Source organism: Lethenteron reissneri, chromosome 38, assembly GCF_015708825.2.
Source record: "Lethenteron reissneri isolate LAM-NWPU_2019-01 chromosome 38, ASM1570882v1, whole genome shotgun sequence".
NCBI classification, from domain to species: domain Eukaryota; kingdom Metazoa; phylum Chordata; class Hyperoartia; order Petromyzontiformes; family Petromyzontidae; genus Lethenteron; species Lethenteron reissneri.
In genome coordinates, this window is record NC_083816.1 from 9,901,638 (window position 1) to 9,923,972 (window position 22,335).

Here is a 22,335-nt window from a genome sequence, read left to right on the forward strand (position 1 = left end):
GGGCGTCAGTTGCGTTCGTTTTTTTATTTTATCCCCCCCCCCCCCCTTTCTGTGTTGTGCTTCCTCAAATAGACCTTGGCGGCTGGTATCACTTATTTCCAAGGCACGGGTTCTTTAAAGGAACTCTTAGCTGCTTTTTTCTTTCCCCAGGGCCTGGCCCCAGGGCCTGGGCCCCAGGGCCTGGCCCCAGGCCTGCGCAAAAACTTGAGCCCCCCACCACCTTTCTCTCCCCCCGCCTCGTGGCCTCATAGAAGCTCGTCTGTCCGTTTGAGTTAGCACCTTTAGGCTGCCACTTGGGAGGAACGTTACCTAAAATGCCCTTTTTGGGGTCGGTTTTTTGTTGTTGTTGTTATTTTTGCACCTGCACAGAGATTATACTGAACTATAAACTAAACACTATTTTTTATTTTACCAAGTAAAGCCCACTGAGCTTTATAGCTTCTTTTTCAGAAGTGACCTGGCCACAAATGACAGCTCAACGAAGTGTCTTATACTCTTTGGTTCTCTCGGTAAAGTCACGTAGGTATAAAATAAAATAAATCACGACGTTTCCATCGCAAGGCGGAAAGAACCAAAGAGTATGGATTCCTGCAGTCACGAAAGCTTCAAATCAAAAGTGTCTCATCATGTGGAAATCTATAGCAACCGATTACTCTAAACGTCCAATAATGTTTCGCAACCGAATACTCTGCTGTAGTTGGTCATGTTTATAGACCTGGATATTGATCACTTTAAAAGGGGGAAAATAGAAAAATATATTTAATAGGCAACGTGTCAGGCAAGGCACCTTCTTCTTTGACCAAAACTTCGCTTATTTCACATTATTTCCTTTTAAGGCAGTGTTCTTGATACATGCGTCGAGTGTTAGTTATACGTGCTGGTGCACCACTGCCAATGCAGTATCAACAAAAACATTATGTTTGGATTGGCTTCCTTACTTCAAGATCTGCTGCATCCATATAAAATAGATGTAACTGGCCCGAGTTGGCCGGTGGGGGTCCCCCTTGTGAGCACAACTCCAACAAGAACCACTCGCCACATTCATCATCAACGCTGCCTTATTGTAGGGAAAAAAAATCTATCATCGGCCATTATCAATTCGCTTCTGGATGAAGGCCTCTCCAACCGTTGCCGTTTCCACACTGGGCACAAGCCACGCCTGGGAACGGTTACCGACTGCCAGAGGTCGCAAACGGGTTTTGATTCCTTACCCGTACCCGTACCCAGCCGCACCAGGGTCGCAAACGGGTACCCGTACCCGGCCGGGTACGGGTACCCGTACGCTACCCGTACCCGTACCCTACCCGAAATGAGTGACAAACGGTTACTCACCGGTGACTCACGGTCTACCCGTACCCGGCCGCACCAGGGTCGCAAACGGCTACCCGTACCAGCATACGACGTTTCGATTGCAACACAAGCAATCATCATCAGGTATAAATGAAATAGAAACACAAATCTAGTATACTTAGAAATGTAATGTAATACAACAGAGAGTCGGATAACATAACAGTCAACACCCTACCTGGTTGATTAATTCGTTAATGTATTACTTTAGAGCTATGCCAAGCTAAGGCATGTTTAGGATTCTTGACATTAAGTGGGAACGTCCAAGATGCAAATTAACCAAAATCAAGGCAGATATCGAGAAAGTCTGCCGCTCATTATGCAAGGGGAGCCAACCTGGATCCGGCCTGGAAGGCCGCCGGGTTTGTTTTTCCTTCTGGTTTTTTTTGGTTCAGCTATTTCTCCCTTCTCTCGGATTCTCGTCAAATTCCTGGTCTCGTTGCTATTGCCATTAATATAGTTCTCTCAATGAAATGGCTATATATATCAATGTGGCTAAAACCTGTCGCGCTAATTCATTCTCCGTTTATAATAATGTATTCACGCGTGCAATTTTAAAGGAGATGACTTTATCGTTGTGCGGGTGTCAGGTGCACAGTACAAGCACACAAATAATATAGAGCACTTTGATTGATACCAGCCATTCTCAATCTACCAATGTCGATGAAGGTTTGTTTTTTACCATACTTAACCAAACTGGTCATTACGGTCTTCTTGGTTCTTTCGGTAAAGTCACGTAGAAGAGAAATAATAAAAATAAAACATGAGAAAATACAATTATCACGACGTTTCGGCCACAACGCAAGCAGCCGTCCTCAGGTGAAGAACAGGTCTGTCAGAAAGACAGCGTCTGAATGTCTTTCCGACAGACCTGTTCTTCACCTGAGGACGGCTGCTTGCGTTGTGGCCGAAACGTCGTGAGAATTGTATTTTATTCTGTTTTATTTTTCTTATTTTATTATTTCCCTTCTACATGACTTTACCGGAAGAACCAAGAAGATGAATCCCTGCAGTCACGAAAGCTTTAAATCGAAATGGTCATTAAGGGTTGGCAAAGGAAGGAAAATGGTAGGCCCGGCAGATATAATGCTGCACTAATTTCATTCGTGGCCAGATATCGAACTCGGTTCACCGGATTCATAGCACAGCACGCTAAACCTAACACTATTTTTTATTTTACCAGGTAAGGCCCCCTGAGCTATATAGTTTTTTTTTCAGAAGCGACCTGGCCACAAATGATAGCTCAACGAAGTGGATTATCATGTGAAAATGTATAGCAGCCAAATACTCTAAACGCATGTTTGTAAATGTGGAGGGAAAAACCAGAGGACCCAGAGAAAAATCCACACAACCACGGGGAGAGAGATGTGCAGGGTCGGGATCGAACCCACAACCTCCTGTATACCAGGCGAGGTAATTAACAGCTCACTCGGCACTCAATTTAATCTGAAAGATATTTACAAAACAACACTTGCTACATATGCCACGGGCAAATAAATACACGACAAGCCAGCCCTTTGCTTAAAGACACAATCGAGTGATCGTATCTCGTTTGCAACGGAGAGACGTGCACAATAATTTCAACAAAAGAATGAATAAATATCCTTGATTTTTAGGAGGGGAAACTACTAGAAAAATGTAAAAAGATGTTTATTCTGAGGATACAGGCATTCACAGCCCGTACAATTAAAGGATATGTTGACTGCAAGGTTCAGCTGTGTCAATTATTGCCCTTCCGTGTTTTTTTCCCATTTCGTGGGCCATTGTTTCTGATCGGTGTTTGCGCAAAGTTGGTGTAAATACAGAGCCCGTTTGGAGGGGTGTTTTTGGACAGCCAGTCACACAAGCTAGCCAACTAGTCGGCACGCCAGCCAAGTATAGCACGGAGGGAAATGATGGAGCCCCGGCCAGCGACCAGTGGAGAGAGATGGAATTTTAACTTTGATGCATTTCCAGCTTCAATTAATGAATATGCCTACAGCTGAGCTAGCATGTTGGGCTTATATGCATAGGAATGCAGTGGCTCATTCTGCAAGTCAGGAGCAGGGCCGGGATGTACCATGTGTGAGCCCATAAAACAAAGAGTATTGTAAAAGTTGTTTTAAAGATTGAAAAAAAAGCATGCAAACTTATTTAGGCTGGCAGCAACATTGTTGAGACAACCAACAAAAATCATCGGATCGCTTGAGTTGTTGAAAGGTGTTCGCTAAAATTTTGGCTATTTAAACGTTCGACTGCACTGAAGGCTGGCCCACCCCCTGCAGTGTTGTGGCACATTCCAGTGAGTCTCAAGCCATCCTTTTGAAGGATCAGTTGTGTGGGGGTGGAGGGAAAGCAGAGGGAGAGAAAGAAACGAGGCGGGGTTTGATTTCCCCCCGCTTTGCGCTTTCTCTCTCTCTCACTCCTCACTCTGTCGAAGTGAAACACCCCAACTGGCCTGCCTGCTTGCTTGCCTGCTGCTGCTGCTGCAAGCTCGTACACGGGACAGGAAGACTGAAGGAAACTTTCACATTTCCCTTTCCGCAGGGACTGCTGGAGGTGGACAGCGAGACTGCCTTTGAACTTGCCGCTTACATTCTGCAGGTGAGCTGAAGATGATCACAAGGCACAAGCGCAACGGGCGTGCGGGACCCCGCGCGCGCACACACGCGCACAATCGCCGCGCGCGCGTGAAAAACATTGCTGCGTTTGTCATAAGCGCCAAACATTTGCGGCGGAAAGTTATTGTCGCTATTGCAGAGGAACAACAACGAATGGGCTGGTTTGGCGAAATCTCTGCATTGTTGTTGGTTGCTCTCCTGAGCTCCTTGTCTGTGTTCTAGTTTGTTTTACCCGTGTCGCATTACCTCCCCCCCACCATGTCTTTCTCCGGCTCTCCAGGCTTTATCTTTTCCACGTTCCTCTTACTTTTCTTCTCCTTCTTATCTCACACACACGGTGCGTGGTCCCCCCCCCCCCCCCACCTCTGTTTCTCTGGTAGATTGCCACCACTCGCTAACCGTATCAACCTTTGTGGTTTTGCTCGTGCGTAATTTCGCCGAACTTTCCCATGCACGTTCGTAAAGCTTCGTACTTGCCTAAGCGCAAAGTCTCTCTCTCTCTGCGCACGTATGTGTGCTATGTTTACGCAGCCATCCGTCTGTGGATGTTTATCCATAAACCTGGCAGTGTTATATTTATGGTCGTGCATGAGGGGTGGATGAAATGCAATGTTTTGAGATTGGATGCATTATCCAACGTCAGCTCCCATTTCGCACATCCACTTTCGTAGTGCAAACGTAATGTGTGTGACGTTTAAACGGCCAACAGTACAATGAGTTTTTATATCGTGCTCAAGAGGTTTTGAAGATTCTACACAGCTCTATTCACTCTGATTTCCCGATATTCATATCGTTTTTTGTACGATATTGTGCAGTGTTGTGTACCAGTAGTAGTCGACTTTGCCTGCTTTGTTATTGGCTTTTGTATCCCATGCTTTCAATAAGCACCAAAATAAATTAGTTTAAAAGTTATGATTTTACGTTTGGATTCAGTGCCCTTCATTCCCTTGAGAAGTTTAGGTTTAAAAACAAAAATGTTCATCAATGTAGTCCCCAGTTTTAAGGGATTTAAGATTTCAATATTTGATGTCATATTCCCCTAAATCTCCATAAGTTCCAGATATAAAGTTTTTATGTATAGGTTCAAACTATAGAAAGTAAGCCATACATTGTCCCCGTATTTTGGAAGTGTAAAATCACATTTTTTTGGTTTTAAGTTTCCAGATTCATACCTCCAATGTCAAATTTGGATTTGGCATTCCTGAAAACCTCCAGATGGAAATGTTTCCAGGGCCTAATCTATTTTTTCTGTAATATAAAAATATTTTCTATTTACCCCTCAGCTAGACAAAACAATGTATTGCGGCAGCTGAAAAAAGGCCTTCATCCAGCGGTGAACTTACTTTGGCTGCTTTTTGTGTTTTCTAGAGTAACAAGCATTGATTTGACTTGCACATTTTTGAGCTCTCTTGCCCTCCGAGGACGACACCTTCATTATGTATGTCAGTCATGAAATCGGTGACTAATAACTGTCTCTATTAAATTATTATTTATATAAAATAAGTTCAAAGGGCATGCTGGTAGTACAATAGATTAGAGTGCTGGCATAAATAATTTAATGTAATTTTATTGATCTACATATAATTAACTCCTCCAATGCACATGATCTCTGTTTCAAAAAAAACCTGCTTAAACCATGTTGACATTGCACGGCGACTATCATTAACGATTTTGAAATAGCCTGCAGTTCAGTTCTAATTTGAGATATGGACCAAATAACTCATGGGTGTGAGAAAACTAGGCCTAAGGAACCCAAAACGTTCAGATGAAGGGAATAAACATGTGCCCCTTAATTATGTAAGTTTAAATGGGCCCTCACAGACTACTTCGGGCCCCCAATTTATATTTTTATTTCCCACAATTACTGAAATACACGTGATCTCAGTTGCCCCCTATCAGAACACAACTCCATGTTTTTTTTACATCTGAGGACCGTATTCCTGCCTGGTTGATTTTTGAACATGCTTGTGGATGATAGCTGTACTGTGATCAGCGACTGGAGAACTCTGAGCTCTGTTTAGCTGAGGTCTGCATTGAGCTGCAATGTTTGTCAATTGTAGACAAAGCAGGTCAACCTTCCAAAAGAGACTTGAAGCCGCATCCATGTGGTTTCACATGGTGAAATGCAGGAACGGAAATAAAAAATAAAAAAAAACATGAATATATACTGTGGATATCTTGCAGAGGGGCTATGCTTAGAAGAGAGAGTCACTTCACTTTGTCCTTGGAGGATGAAATCAGTCTTGGATACAATGAGGTCACTCTGCTGCATGTACTGACGTCCAACTTTTCGAACCTCCTCCTCTTGCCGATACAAATAAGTCAGTCGTTCGCCATCACGCGCGCCGTTGGCATCCTGTTAAGGCATGCGATGAATACAGCATTGTTATCGTGTCAACAATGCTCACCGCCGTTAGGTGCATCGTGTGCTTCCACTGATGGGTCGAGTCATTTCACTGCTTCGCACACAGCTCTCGGGGTGTTCACACCACACACAAACAGAAGCCGGTGCTCTTGTGCAAGCGCGCACACAGCCCCGACACATGCGCGCGCTTCCACACATGCGCACACCGCCGCCTCTGCAATTGATTTAAGGATAAACATTCGCCCGAGCAACGGCACGATAGCCGGTGGAACAAACACTAAAATGGATTTGTGATTAACAATGTCAAAGTAACAAGCCGTAAGTCAATGTTTCATCCTAACATATTCGTTAAACTTAAAACACCAATTGGATCCCACGACTTCCATCCCCGGGTCCATCCTAACACTTGTTATGAGCGATTCTAAACAAAGTAGTCCTCTTTCCCAAAGTCCCCCCTCGAAGTAGAAGAGTGAATGCAGTGCATTGGTTGCCATGGAAATTTGGGCTTTGTGTAGGGCAGGAGGATTGTGGCCGACCCATACATCGCTAAAGTAAAAGCATCGCTGTGAGAGAGAAAATGATACCGCCCCAAGGACCCGAGCACATTTCACGCCCATCTGCTTGATGGGCAGAACCAGATTCTCCAGGGTATTTTTCAAAAACTGGATCGTGGTCTGCTTGGTCTATGGATAGATTAATCATGTTGTCTGCAAGATTGCCCTCAGAGCCACCCACCTGAATTTGGTAATGCGGAAAAATCTGGTTTGGCAGGTGCTTTTGGAGTTCATTTAATCTCTTTGGTCACATAAAGCACACGTGATAAAAGCATTTTTTTAAAACTTGTTGTATTTAATGTACACACAGTCGCGGGGGCGTGCTCACAGTTTTTTGTTGTTGTATGAAAGCACATATCTGTACTATCACTCAAAGATAACTTTTGCCCCCTTTATTTGTTAGAGTGCATGTACAAACTCTCCTCCCGATAACCCTTGGGGCCCTGGGGTCTGTACAGCTGTCTAGAATTACTCTCGCAATCTCAGCTCCTCTCTCACCAAAAACCTGGTCTCAGGTTTCCCCCAGTGGGATGTGAAAAGTCAGGCACATCCCACAAACAGCTCCCCTCCAGCATCAAGAGCCAGTTTTCTCAGCTGCTCGAAGAAATAAAGAAAGGAAGAAACAATAAATAAGGCCGCGAGAAAAGGAAGAGAAATTGAAAATGAATGAATAGGGTAAAATATATTTTTGCACGCGCTGCTTTTCCATTGGAGACCTTTTTAAATCCTTTATATTAAGTTCGCTTGCTTGCGTGCTTGCTTGCTTGCGTGCTTGCTTGCTTGCTTACGACCGTGCAAATCTTTCGGTCGTTTTTTAACCCACTTCCCGTGATCCAATCGAGCTGACATTTTCCACACAGACTCGTTGTGCCAGACAATTAATGTTCGTGAAAAAAAATTCCCAAAATTTGACACTTTTTAGGCAAAAAAAAATTATTTTACATATATTCAAATAGAACTCATTTATCGCTTTGGCTGAACGTCACAGTATAAGAGCCCAGAGCGTAACCCCTCCACAGGCCGTGGCGGAGTAGCGCAGTTGGTAGCGCCCTCGCTTCCCATGCCAAAGGTCGCGGGATCGATCCCCGCGTCCTCCACAGGCGAATATATTTTTAAATCCTTTATATTAAGTTCGCTGCCACGCATATAAAGGATTTATAGTGAAAAACTTTGTTTTTACGGGTTATACTTATTGAAGGTAACTTTTGGGTTTCCGTCCTGGTGATTTACATTGAGCCCTGTTTTCTGGTCGGTCAGGTGTGGCAAAGTCGAATTGTAATTGCGTTGGAGCTCCGCCAACCTGTCCTTTGCTTGCAACAGGATGTGGTAATTTGAAATATGTATATAAATTAAATCAATACATTTGTAAAATGAACGAAAATTGTATTCGCTTAAATGTATCCAAAAAAGGAGCCCTCAGTATTCCGTCGTCTGCCACGGTCCACTTCGGCTGTTGGCCGTACTTGTGGGTTTTTAATTGTACGTTTTTTTTTAAGTGTAGAGGGGGAAAAAAACGACCAACTTGTAAGGCGTTTTCGTGTGAAGAATGCGTGTGTGCCGTACATTGTGGGCAGCTTTTACAACCACTTGTCCACAGTGATCCAGACAACCAACGGAAATGCACACAGAGCATAACAATCACTGCACACATCAGCTAGACAACAAGGTGGTGCACTTTCATGAGAAAGGTTGACGAACAAATGGGATCAGCCCGTGTGCGTGCATGCCCATGGCACGCAAACAGCATTGCTGAAACGAGCACCCATGCCTCTCATTTTTCTACCTTGATATGCTGCCAAATGGGATCTAATTCACTCATCAATAGCATACTGTGCTCAGCCACTGTATCTTCTTCCTCTCTGCTTTCTTAGCATTGCTTCAATTTGGAACTCCCCCCCTCCCCCCTTCCATTTCCTATATTTTCAAATTCCTATAACCCCCTTCTCAGTTCACGTAACGCACCAGTTTTTGTCTGCTGTACATTCGTCCGTGGTCTCTGTCGCTGGCTTTGGAGAACTCCATCCCGTCTTCCTCAATTCCCAAGCTCCGTATAACCTCACTTAATTCAATAACCAACTTCTATTTTATTCTTTGTACTATCATTATTTCTCTCCATTGCTGGCCACTTTACATTAGACAGCAGGTGGGGGGGGGGGTGCTATGCTTAGCGTCCGAGATTTAAGAAATAAGTAGGCACGGCAAGGTTAAGGCGATGGCCATTTGAGGTGCGCGACTGCTTGGTTCTGCACCGATTGCTCGACATCATCACGCCGCTCAACCGCAGGGACTTGCCGCGCCTGCGCGTTCATTCCAAACCCACGCACCTTCCTTCCCTTCCCTCCCTCCCACAAACGGTGCCTTTCTCCGCGGAATACCCAGGACCAAGTTGGGTGGAAGGGGGGGGGGTCGTCACATGACCGCGAACGTGGTTGCTGTGGAACATTGATTCCTTAGGTCCTGGGGCAGCAAAGAGATTTTCTTCATGCAATGGATACTCGTGGCCAGATGAACGCTGGGGCTTTAGGGGCTGCAGCCAGGATCCTCCGATTTTTAGGGAACCCCCCCACCCCGCCCTAAAACAAATATATCCCGGTATAGTGCGGTATAATGGTTGAAACGCAATGCTGCTGCAATCCTATAGGCAATTTGGTCATTCAAGTCCGAGTATAATTATCCGTATTGCAACCAGTTGTGTGGAAAATATAGTTTTGATTTAGCTTAAAATAAATGTTTTTTTACACGTAAAAAAAAACTGAAGTTGAAATAATAACACAACGTAAATAGCAATGAGGCGTTTGGCACTGGGCACGGGATTGGGAAGGGGGGTGCTGGTTAAACAGTCGAGGGAAGGAGTTTATAAACACTGATATCTGCCCCGACAATCCTACTGGACTTCATCTGACCCACGCGTATACTGCAGTCGTTTGAAAAGGTACTGCGCTGAGTTTACGTCGCGTTTAAAACAAAACGCGGCCACCTACGCTTATTTCCCACCGAGGCTCGTGTCTGAGAATGCGGCTTTTAAATGCCAGGCTTCCGAAAGTGAATAACAAAAATAAACCCTTCTTTGCCGCGTTCACGAGAATGATGTGATTTTGAAAACCAACCGCAAGAAATGAAACAAAAACAACGTCGTGTTGTTTTTAGAAAAATAACAGAAAATAAAATAATAAACCGCGATTTGAAAAGCGTGACATTTAAAATGTTTCTCTGTTTCCCCCCCCCCCTCCTGCAGGAGGCCAATGGAGATTATACGAGGTAAGGCTCTATTTTTGGCTTAAAATGACATTGCCATCTTTACGCATTGTGTGTGCTGTGCAAGTTTTGTGTCTGGGTTTTCATATTTGCTCAACCACCGCAACATATACTTCGCATCGTGTGGCCATCGGTAATAACAATAATAATGTCAGTTCACCGCTGGATGGAAGCCTCCCCTCGCAATGTGTCGACCATAGATGTCTGACCATCCCTCACTCGGCTGGCCAATGCAGGTTGGTGAAGGAGGTGGGGGAAGTGCGTCTGTCATGATGGGGTTACTGTGTTCATAAAGCAACTCAGAGATGTATGTCCATGTACGGACGTTGAACTTCTTTAGCACCTTACGTAACTGGCCGTGCTGATCGCAGATATTGTTTTAAGTCACTGTACACGTAACAAACCTTTCCTTTAACCCTTCATACGCGAGAAAAGTACGTCGTTTGGCATGCCGCGTACGGTGGGGTGAAGTGTGGGCAATTCCACCGCCTCCAATACATTTGGCAAGTAGGGAAGAGTAGGCCAAATACCATTTAGAGATGGGGCTCTCTCTGCCTACCACTAGTGGAGGCTGTTCGACCAACAGTGGCTTGACCAAGATATTGCAGGGCTGCACCTTTACCAATTTCTCAGGACTGTTTAGCGTTCTGTTTCTCGCACATTCATTTTGAAAATGTACCTGCCGGATTGACCCTCCGAGATGCCATCAACCGTTGTTTTCACCGCGGATGTTCTCATCCCGCTGGGGAAAGACTTTGACTTCCCTTATTTTGTTTTGGAATGTTTATCTAACAGAGGGAGAATTTACTTGGACTGTGGTAGAGAGAGCTTGGGGGGCGGGGGGGGGGGGTCCTCCTACCTTGTCTCCCTGCTGAGGCACAATCAACATTTCCTGCAGTGTCTGGTTTTCGTTGTTGTCGTCTCACAATGAGCTCCCCAATCCCCCACGGTCTGAGCCATCCCAAATCTAAGCACACATAGGTGTGGCTGGGACCATTCGCGACAACACTGCAGAAGCGACACGCACACCACACGCATGCTATGCTTTGTGTTTAGAGAGAGATGTTTTGACTGCATGGCTGCAGTGTGACCAGCGTCATCATTCTGATGTGCCGCAGCTCACGTGTACGTATTTCTTTCGCGCCGTACGTAGCCAAACCACGCAAATGTGTGTGTCAAGCAACTGCACACCCACGTGTACACGACCCATATTTCGTGGTGGCGTGCTTGTGCCGGACCTGAAACGATCCGATTCTTAGCCGGGCCAAAGCCGATTTGGGTTTCCCCAACTGTGATTGCCACCTCTGTGATTCAAGAAGAGTGGACGCGTCACGGGAAGAATAAGATCTCACAAAACGAGAAAGAGGGGAGGACTCCATGCGAATGCGTTGTCTCGAGCGATGCACTGTTACGCGACTGACATAAATCTGGACTGATCCGGACAGCTACCTCGACAAAAGGATGTGTCTGGGAAAGCCAGCAAAGGTGGAAAACTGTAGTCCTTACGAACCCAGTGGCCTTCCCTTCTTGTCCGTATGCCCCATCCGTCCTGTACCCCCAAACACCCCTCCCTGCACTCTCCCTCCCCACTCCCTGCCGCAGCTTTCCACAACCTACGCAGTCGGGTAGGTTATCTGGAACGAACCCCTCCGTGTTTGCATGCAGTCGAACGCAATAAGCGTAATAAGAAGCACGAAAGGTGATTCGTAGGCAGAAAGAGGCACAATTGTGACCATTGGATCGGTGCCTCCACTGTGCCCTTGCATATGCTGCGTGTATCGTGCACACGGCCGTGTTTTATTCCGCCATCTCCGCACATCCAAGACTTTTTGGCCACGTTATTTTACACGGCACTGGGACAATGAGACGACCGTTGCCCGGAATGTGTTCATCCGTTGAGGTTCGGCAAGTTGAAGTTAAACTCGGCTGGTTTCGGAATCTCCTGCTGTGGTGTTTTCACACTACAGCCCCCCCCCCCCCCCTGCCCCAGCCTGGTGGAAGAGGCAGTTGACGTCACGGTGCACATTTCAACCCCTTTGAATGCCGTGACCTTTCGTGGAATTGGCCCCCAGAGCTAAACAGGTAGCACGGCTGAGAAAAGGGAACTATTGTGCCCTCACCGGGGCCCTCCAGGCAGTGGCATAGCTAGCGAGCGTGCAGGCAGTGCAATTGCACCGGGTCACATGGGCCGGGAGGGGGCTTAGGTGCCGGGCAACGAAGAGGGGGAAGCTGGGAACCCACGCAGTTCGATTTGCTTTGGGCACCAGGGCCGTGCCAACCACTGCTTCACTACTGCCCCTACGGGCGACAGATGTCTCCCAATGGTCGTAATTGCGAGACATCAACACAGAAGTAGGGGGGGGAGCGGGTTCAATAACGTGGGCACTTAAAAAAACACACACATTTCACGATGCAGTCAAAAGTCCCGGCAGGTACAATATCGATCAAAAATTGTTATGAAATGTGCCCGATCTCGTCGCATTTCGACAGTGAAGCAGGCACGGTACTTGAACGCGAGCCTGTCTGGTGATGCCAGTTTTGTGGCATGCTTTGGCCGTGGGGTGGCCAGGTAATCACTATTCAGCAACGGATTGCTGAATCTGCGTGGAGCTTTGAGTGGTTCACCCTCAAATGTGTTGTGGGCTTTTTCCAAGTACTGTACAGTACTCTGGCTTCCTCCCACGTGAATTCAAACAATGATTCATAAAAGTTGGCCAAACGTCTCGAATCCAGGATGCTCCTGAAAAAAAAGGTGGTCTTGTGTGATGGTTTTCCTGGACAAATGATGTCCATTGTATATATTTTTTTGCTCGGTGTGAATGACAAGCGAGTCGAGGGGAGGGGAGAGGGCAGCTGGTCAGTAGAGAGCGGTGGGGTTTGATGGGTGAAGGGATGGCGCGGAGATAAGGGGAACACTTTGCCACCCTCTGGGTCAATGTGTCAACGGCGCATTGGGGTGGCATAATCTACAAGGGGCAGTTGTGGATTCCATAGATCACCATTAAACTTTGTGGACTCCCAAGTTGTATAATTGTCAGTTCAAGCCTTAGCACGTGCTCATTCGCATTGAGCTCAGGCTAGGATTACATTAACGTACGGGCCGCCAACAATAAAGTTGGATTTCAAAGTCTCATGAATTTTTTTCTTTTGGGGGGGAGGGGAGGGGGATAGGGGGGGGCCCTCTTCTGTATCACAACGCCTCTCCCATGAAATCCGATGCCGTGACATAAACACGGGTTTCACATAAAATGCCATGGCGAAGCAGAATAAAGCTATTACGGCGCACGGTTAAACGAAGATGTTCTTGGCTCTTTCAAGAGATGGCACGGATTACAAAAAAAAACATTGGCTGGATGCCTTCCGTGATTGTCGGCTCGGTGAAGCTTGGTTAAATGCCCTTCTACCCTATCATAGAAGAACCGGTTCTGACGTCACTTCAGCATGTAGTCGCTGTCATTTACAAGAGGCCTTTCTTTTTAAATGTGCTCAAAGTACCACTGACTGTTTAATAATTGTATAGTCATTACCTCTGTGACCTTTGTGCGATGTTGTTTAGTTAATTTGATTCAGTTTACGAGCTATTAATACTAGCCACTTGATATTTAATTTATTTAGGTGTACTTATTCAAATCTACTTATATGTATTTTATGTATATGTAGTTATTTCATGGGTTTGTTTTTTAGATGGGTATCATGCTTCCCCTTCCCCAAGCTTCAATTGAGTGTCACAATTCAGCTGCACGGTTTGATTCAGGAATTCGAATTTAGTTTTTACATTGTAGTGAATGCAGTGGCAACTGAGTAGCTGGAAGGGTCGCACCAACTCATCGCAGTATGTACAACATATTTGAACGGAGGAAAAAAAATCCCCCGTAATTTTGCAATTCGATGCGCGTATCATGAGATAAAGAATGGATGTTGATTGCCGCATCATTGCACCCCGTGGTGTTTTTCTGGCGTCGGCGTTTCAATTTCCTTGCCTGTAGTGACTGCGGGCGCAGGGCAGCTGGTGATAGTGTCAGTGGGTCCAGTGGACCGACTCCACTCGGGATTAATCCGTCCCATCTGTGCGAAGCCGCTTTGGTCCAGCGAGCAGCTTTGTGGCTGGCACGTTCGGCATCCTTTCCTCCTTTTTCGTCAACAAGTGCACAACGCCTTCCTGCATCATCTGTCCAAGGGCTTTGCGTTCGTGCCTACCCCCACACTGATCGCAGTGCCAAGGGTGCGCCATTCTGTCGTCGCGCGTATAAATAAAAATAATGTTTTAGTCCATCGGTCTATTGGCTTTCCAGACCAATATTATTCAACAGCATGTTGTTTCAGCCAGCAAACTCTGCGCCTGTTTTGTCCTTTCGAGCCTCATCAGTAGAGTCAGGCTTGTTAAACAAATGTTGCTGGGTCACCAGACGTTGTAAGTGTAGACGAAGTTGGGCATGTATTTTATCTTACTCAAAATGGTCCCCTTGCAACACAATGATCTTGCATGCAAGTGCAAGTAGTGGTGGCAGAGCAAATGTTTGAGCTCGGAACAAGGGCACTGCCTATCCCTGAAAATGCTGCCTCCTTTTATTCTACCGGCTGAGGCCCACTGAGCTACATAACTCTGTTTCAGAAGCGATCTGCCCACAAATGATAGCCCAATGATGTGGCTTATTGTGCGGAATGAAATCGCAGCCAAAATACTCTTAAACATGCGTTTAAGAGTATTTTGGCTGCGATTTCCCTTCTACTTGACTTTACCGAAAGAACCAAGAAGACGTTCTAAAGAAATTAGTTTTAAATCTGGAATTGTAAGTGCATAGCCCCAGTGGCTTTATAAAATCGGGAGGAAGAGCGTTCCAGATGGCCGCAGAAGTGTGTCTGAAAGCGCGCGATGCGGTTACTACCGTCTTTGATATACCACCTCTGGATTGTCCCTACTGTCTGAACACCGCCACACAATGTCTCTTCCTGCTGCCACTGGGTTAATTCAACATTTTTTTTCTTAAAAACGGCCTCTACTTATACCCACCCATATTTAACGAGAAAAGAAAAACACCCCCTTTCGTAGCCTGTAATAACAAATAGGTCAGTGGTCCAATTTTGAGCAAAGCAAGAAGAAAAATGTCAACGGACGGCCTCTTTAAACAAACCCCCCCCCCCCCACACTTCCATAAGAGTTCTCCAAAGCTGTCCAGACGAGTCGAGTGCTGAACACGCAGCAACAAAAGTTTCAAATCCCCACCTTTTTTTTTTGGTCGGAGTTTTGTGTTGGTTTTTTTCTCTTCATGAGAAAACTGCTTGAAAGATCTTGTCGTTTGTCACAGACAGAAAGCAAAATAAAAATGTTTTTTTTTTAATGGGAATTTATACAGAGCACCAAAATATCCTGCAGTTTCCCTCTGGAGCAAAAAAAGCCTTGCTTGGGAAAGCACGCCAATGGGGATACATTTATTTATTTGATATTCTCTTTTATATGGGAGGAAGTAAAAAATCCAGGCCAAGAATAACTTGATTCTTGACTCAGAAGGCACCATGTCCCACGTGTGGCCTCAAGCATTGAAAAGTGGGGAGGGGGGTGGGGAAGCACCCCACACCATTGTGAACGTCCCGCATTTGCAGAACCATTTTCTCGTACGCTAGTAAATCTGAGCGTATTGTGTGTCAACCCGCGTTCTGGGTCAGAACACGTCCGCGCAGCGCGGCGAGAGTGGAAGAGCGGAGGTATTGAGGAGCGGCGAAAAATGCGAGTCAAATCAAATCGTCACAGTTGGACGTATGGTATTGGCGTCACATCCTGCGGCGCGAGAACTTGTCGCGAAGTTGCTGTATGATTCATATAGCAGTAGCGTTTCACTGTCGAGGGCCGTGGTTGCTATGCGGTGTTAAACAATTACTGTAGGAAAGTTTGCGAGTTTCTTTTTTTTATTCGGCAACTGAGGACCGTCGTGACTCCAGCGCACGCGGCCCCGGTCTCGTTCGGAGATCTCGAACGTCCACAGTGACAGCAGATGGCGGCGCATTTTTGTTGGGTTAATGCACCTGCAGTATTAACCGCAATGAACTTTGCTTAGCATCTCCAAAATGATAAGAATTCCCATGGATTCACTGGCTTTCGCACTTCCAGTTTTTTTCGTTACTCATCGCTTGAGATCTCGCTCTCAGCAACAGGTGCAACGAACGGAGATCGTGTGAGGGTCAAGCAGATGGTGTTGGGTGGGTGCCGGGGTGTGAGGTCATACTTAAACAGGCATTGAGAGCAATGCGGTAAGGAACAATGCTTGGGGAGGTTTATGCTTTTGGCAATTTCACACGGTGTTTTTTTTCTTGTTTGACAATGTACATGCGTATGTTGAACTTCTTTCACACCATACTCAGCCAACCGTGCTAATCGGAGGTGCGGTGGAAGGACAACAAACTCACCACACAAAAAGCAGTTTTAAAGAAATTAGTTTTCAGTGGACATGTAAAAGTGGATACCTCCGGTGGCTTCCCAATATCGGAAGGAAGAGCATTCCAGATTCTAGATTTGAAGCTTTCGTGACTGCCTTGATTCATATTCTTAGGTTTTTTAGGTAAAGTCACGTAGGTAAAAAATTAAAATTAATAAAAGTAAAATAAAATAAAAATCACGATGTTTCGGAGGCAACACAAGCTTCCGTCTTCAGGTGGAATCGTCACAGCCACGACAGCTGTATCAAGTAAATGAGAGATTACAAGAGCTACCACTCCGTATATATACTTGGCCCTTCCCCTCTCCAACCATTATATATACGGAGTGGTAGCTCTTGTAATCTCTCATTTACTTGATACAGCTGTCGTGGCTGTGACGGTTCCACCTGAAGACGGAAGCTTGTGTTGCCTCCGAAACAGTCGTGATTTTTATTTTATTTTACTTTTATTAATTTCAATTTTTTACCTACGTGACTTTACCTAAAAAACCTAAGAATATAGCATTCCAGACGGCCGCAGAAGCGCATCTGAAAGCGAGCGATGCGGTGACCGTCTTTGTTCGATGGTTAGCCAGAAGCCGCTGCGAAGATTATTGCTGCATATTTACAGCCCTTGACTTTATGAAGGCCTTCCCAAATCGTGTTGGTCATGGGGATGTATTTGACCATACTTCACCACACTCATCAGTGTAGGTTTGGGGAAGTGGGAAAGTGCCCAGGCCAGGTTCAGTCACCGCTCGCCACTGATTATTTATAGTCATGGTCTAGAATCAAACTCGATTAACAAAGTTTCTAGCACCATGCACTAACCCTTGTACCACCGTTCCCCCCCCCCCCCCCGTATTTGTATAATTTAATGTATATGGCATTCATATTCTCGCTTTTTTAATAGGTTTTATTTTTCGTTATATTTTAAAGTTTACATCATTTGTGTTTTTAAAGGCTTAATGGAATGACTTGATGAACAGTGAACAATGTACCACACACACATATTTATTAATTTAAAATATGTGCTCCTAAATGAGCAGTTTTCACAAGTGAGGGTCTACTGTTATTTTATTTGTTTGATCTTTGTAATATATCTTTGAACAAGGCATGCATATAAATCAAATTAAAGCCTTATAATTATGTATTGAATTCATAAGTGGAATGCATGGAATTGCATTAGCAGTTTAATATCTGGATTATAAATAGTTCAGTACAGTTTTATTAATTCTGCGCCAAAATTATTTATTACCGCGTGCGGTATAAAATCTCACGTATACTCGTACAAACCGTGTAAACTGCACGCACTAAATACATTTCTGCTACGCTACATCCTCTATAAAGTATTTTTTTTGCATTCCTTGACAGAACACTATAAAGTTCATGTTTATGTTTTAGCGACACGTTGCAGCAGACTGCAGGAAGAACCTTCGAGGAAGGAACACAGTAGAGAACTGTCAGCTTCATTATCGGTGGAGTTTTTTTTTTGTGTTGAAAGAAAAACATGCCTCTTGCCGCTGCATCAAGTTCGTATATCCGTCGGTGGCCTCCGAAGACAAGGGTGTCAAAACAACAAAAAAATGAATTGTAACACAGACCGACGCGCGAGACAGCAAAGAAAAGGCAAACATTTATAAAAACTTCATTAGTTTTTATTTTGTTAGGTTTTTTTTCGTGTAATTCACACTTATTTTTAAAATGTCTCGCTTCAACCAAATGTTTCTTGAATGCGTTTGATACCTCGCTGTGCATTATAATTATTATTGTAGTTTATAAAAAAAAACACTTTGTGATGTGTGTCGGGGCCATTTCAATCCACCCTGGTTTATTGCTCGTGGCATGTAGGCATTTTAAGGGAAAGTTGGCCCAGATATATAAAAAAAAATAGTTTTACTAATTCCATTAGAGAGCAAAGTGTGTGTTGGAACTTCAGTGAATCGAGCAAAAATCTCGCCGTAAAAACCTACACGGATAGGGGGGAGGGGGTAAGGGGGGAGGGTGGAGGGTGGTGGAAAAATTGTGGACTGGCTGAGTATTCACACTGACTTAGTGTAAATAAATACAAGTCAGTACGTCTTCCTCGAGCTCCGTGTGTCAGGTTATTCCAAAGATAAGCGTTATCAGTGACGTCACAGTCTGCTGTGCGTGACCTTGTTTCTGCTTTCTATTCACCTCAATCACATTACCATAGAGTACTTTGGGACGAGCGGTGGCAGAGTGGTTAACGCACTGCACTGTGAACCTGCTGACTTGAGTTTGATTCCCGGCCAAAGCTGACGTCGCTGATGGCGGGGGGGGGGGGTGTCTGAACGTGTCCTGGGTACTTTCCCCCACCTCATCAAACCTGCACTCACCAGAATGGTGAAGTATGATCAAACAATTCAGCTTACCAACATGGCATGGGAAGGCTATGGAGGAGGCCTCGATCCTTTACCAAAAAGTGGGAGCCAGGACCAGTTCAGATGTGATCAAGAGAGGTCGCCCATGCTACTGCACGCTTGGTCTGCAACTCCTTTTCTCCAGGCATCCGTCCCGTCGACTCCCTGCCCCTGTTTAAGCCTTTCCCATTCTTTACCATTCTGACGACGTACGTGTACATCGTCATCGGAACGGAATCTAAAGCAAAAGGCCCTGCGGGGGAGGGCGTGTGTGGCGCAGTTTGGCGCCAGCTATCACAGAGTGTGGTCGTGCCGCTACGATTCTTTGCGGTGAGTGACGATGTCTTTAAAAACAGCGGCGCTACGACTCCCTAAATAAAATGAACGGTAACTGGTTGCGCGTTCCGAGATTCGGCGGTGAACGGGACACCCACCCTGCAACTTGCAGACGTCTCAGAACGGGAAAGGGTTTAGGTCCAGCCTCTTTCCCCTCCCCCTGCTCATTATGTATTGCCTCTCTCAGTACAGAAACAGTGAGCATATTTAATCAATGGTGTCTTGGGATGCGGTTGCATTTAGATGATATATTACTCCAAATGATATTGAAAATTGTAGCTGCATTTGCCACTTGTTTTCCATGGCGGGGGATTGAACCCCAATCCGCTGGCTTCTTAGTGCAGTACACCCAAGACGGTGCAACCGTTTCACCCCAGAATAATACTGTACTCGACTGTTAATAAGGCAGTGTTTAGTGATAACAGTATCCTTTAATTCTTGCAATGTATTTTAAAAAGGGGGGAATTTTTTTTTGGCTCGGGTTATTCACGGCTCACTTGCCACAATCTTGCGGTGGCACCCAAATATATATTTTTACAATATTCCCTTTGTGTCGTTTCAATGAAGGTCTTAGTGAACGGCTGGGTGGGGGGTGGAGTAAAGAAATCAAATTGTTTCAAGGAAGTGACTGCAAAAAAAATTGATTTTGCTCAGTAAAGCTGTCGTCTCTGTGATCTCGAAGGCTGTAAGAGATGCATTGGCTTTTCGTGCTGTCAGATTTGGAGAGAAAAAACTTACTAAGAGCCCTTTTTGGTATAAAAAAAAATGTGAGTTTTAATAAGAGGAAAGGCAGAAAAAAAACGTCCTGCCTAAATCATGGAAAGCTTCCTTCTGGTCATTGTTAATTGTTTTAAAAGATGATGGCAGCATACTACTCTGTCTTTGATAGTTGACCTCTGACCTGCAGCCATGGACCATTCCAATAAAAAAGGTTATTTATCTGCTTCGAGGCGGCAGGTAACGTAACGCTGAGGTCATGACCCTGAGCATGCTTTCTGTTATCCTAGACATAGGCCAAGGCTTCGGGGGAAGTCTTGAATTACAAATGACAATCTTAATTGAGGTAAATAATCACACGATCTCTTGGGAAAAAATGTTTATTTAGGTTGTTTACAATCTTTTAAAGCTGCTAGTACTGCATTCATAATTATGAACTACTTTTGAAGCTTTTTTTATTTCTTATATAACTTATAAAATGCTAACTTTTACAAGAGCATTATTAAGCTCAAATGTTGGCCCTGAAGGGAAATTGCCTTGTCGGCCCAGGTTCAGAGTTCATACTGTCACCCAGTATGCTCTTGGGATAGGGTTGCCACCTCTGAAATACAAAAACATTAGACATTTCATGGGAGGAATAATATCTCACAATATAAAATAAGGGAGAGCTTCCTGTACATTCATTTTCTTGAGTCGTGTACTTTTACACAAGTGACAAAAACCAGGACTCATGATGTCCTTGGAAAGACTTAAATATATCGTGGACAGACACCTCAAAAAGGACGGATTATCCTGGGGAAACAGGACAGCTGGCAACCCTACGAAGGGACCTTGCAGAATGTCAGTGTGCTGTTGTTTTGGGAGATTGTGTACAGAGTTATCTCGGTCACTAACGGGCATTCATAATCTTGTAACCCTCTTTGCAAAAATTGGCCGTCGTCAAATTGTGCATGGTGTCAGGGCAGGAGCCAACAGATTTTGGCAGAGAGACGAGCTCAAGTTAATAAAATTTTGTTCATTTTTGGAGTTGAAAGTGGGTTCTTTGGCAGATTTTAATTCAGGTAAATGTGTAAAGCAACGTGTTGCCTTTTTTTTCCTTCTCTCAGTTACTCCAAAACTAAATTTTCTTAAGTAATTATGTGCCTCTGCTGGATTCTTTTGGCCCTATTCATGACCAAATAATTGCGTCGTAGCAGCAGTGAGAAACAACTCCATAAAAGGGTCCTTGAAATAAGTATCCTGCTGTGCTACCACTGTGTGGCCTAGCAGCAGAGAATTAAATTAAATGAGGGAGGGAAAGAATGAATGAGAGAGTGACACAGAGAGCCCGAGAATGAGTGTATACGAACTCTGAGAGAATGAACATGAGCAAGAAAAAAAAAACCTAGTGAGTGAGCAAGCAGGCGGATGGATGGGTGCATGGATGGTTAAATATTTGAGTGAGGAAAAATGTGAGGAGCAATCGAGAGATTGAATGGCTGCACGGATAGGTGCATGCGAGTGAGCGATTAAACGGCTGTGCGAGCGAGAAAGAGGGGGAGACGGAGTGGACCTTCAGAAAACGCATTTGTCAAAAGGGATTTACGTGAAATGGAAATAAAGGCATAGCTGTATGCGATGTGAGTTCTGTTCATACGTGCGTGCGCGTGTCCCGATTGGGGGGGGGGGTGCCGGATGGACACAGGGCTGTTGAGCGTCTTCCTGTGTGACACCAGCGCGCAGAGGTGTTGCTGCCCCACCACAGGGAGCCTCGCAGCTTAAGAGGAGGGGGGGGGGCTCCCACATTCGACACGCGGGGAAGTGTTAGCGTCATGCCGTAGATCACCAATTTATCACACCATTAAAAGCGAGGTGAATCTTGCACGGTGGGTCCTTGAGGAATGTCGATGGTAATAAATAAAAACATGAAGGGACTGAATTTGAAGTGGTGCACAAGCACACGCATAAATAATCATTCAGCATTATCACTACATTTTAACAGAGAAATCTACACTAATCAGCAATGACACTTCTGAGAGTAGACAGTTTTAGGCCCTTATTATATGTTTCTGTTATAAGGCAGTGTTAATGATCGACGTTTATTTTGTGTCTGTAGCAGTAATCTCTACATTGCATCATGAACACAAGACAGTGTACACCTGAAACACTTTGCAAAATACGCACAAAAAAACCGTGTGCAATGTTTGTTCCTTTGGCATACTCGTGTGGAACAGCGGTGTGGTGTAGCTGTCGATTGTGCGGGCAATTCATTTCTTGATAAAGGGCCCATGTCTGTTTTAACTAAACTGTAAACTAATCTTTTAAAACTTTAATTTGACCAGAAAGGGCTCGCTGAGCTTGGGCGGCCGTTTTTCAGGAGCGACCTGG

The 22,335-nt window shown here is 45.0% G+C and overlaps 1 protein-coding gene across 3 annotated transcripts in view; it reads left to right on the forward strand.

The window, feature by feature from the left end:
* Positions 1 to 22,335, forward strand: part of LOC133351767 (FERM domain-containing protein 4A-like) — a 231,774-nt gene that overhangs the window by 136,564 nt on the left and 72,875 nt on the right. For all 3 annotated transcript variants that reach the window (XM_061567259.1, XM_061567261.1, XM_061567260.1), the window contains exons 6-7: positions 3,874 to 3,930; positions 10,102 to 10,124. In XM_061567259.1, coding sequence (XP_061423243.1) covers positions 3,874 to 3,930; positions 10,102 to 10,124 — 80 coding nt within the window. The remainder of the gene's footprint in view (positions 1 to 3,873; positions 3,931 to 10,101; positions 10,125 to 22,335) is intronic.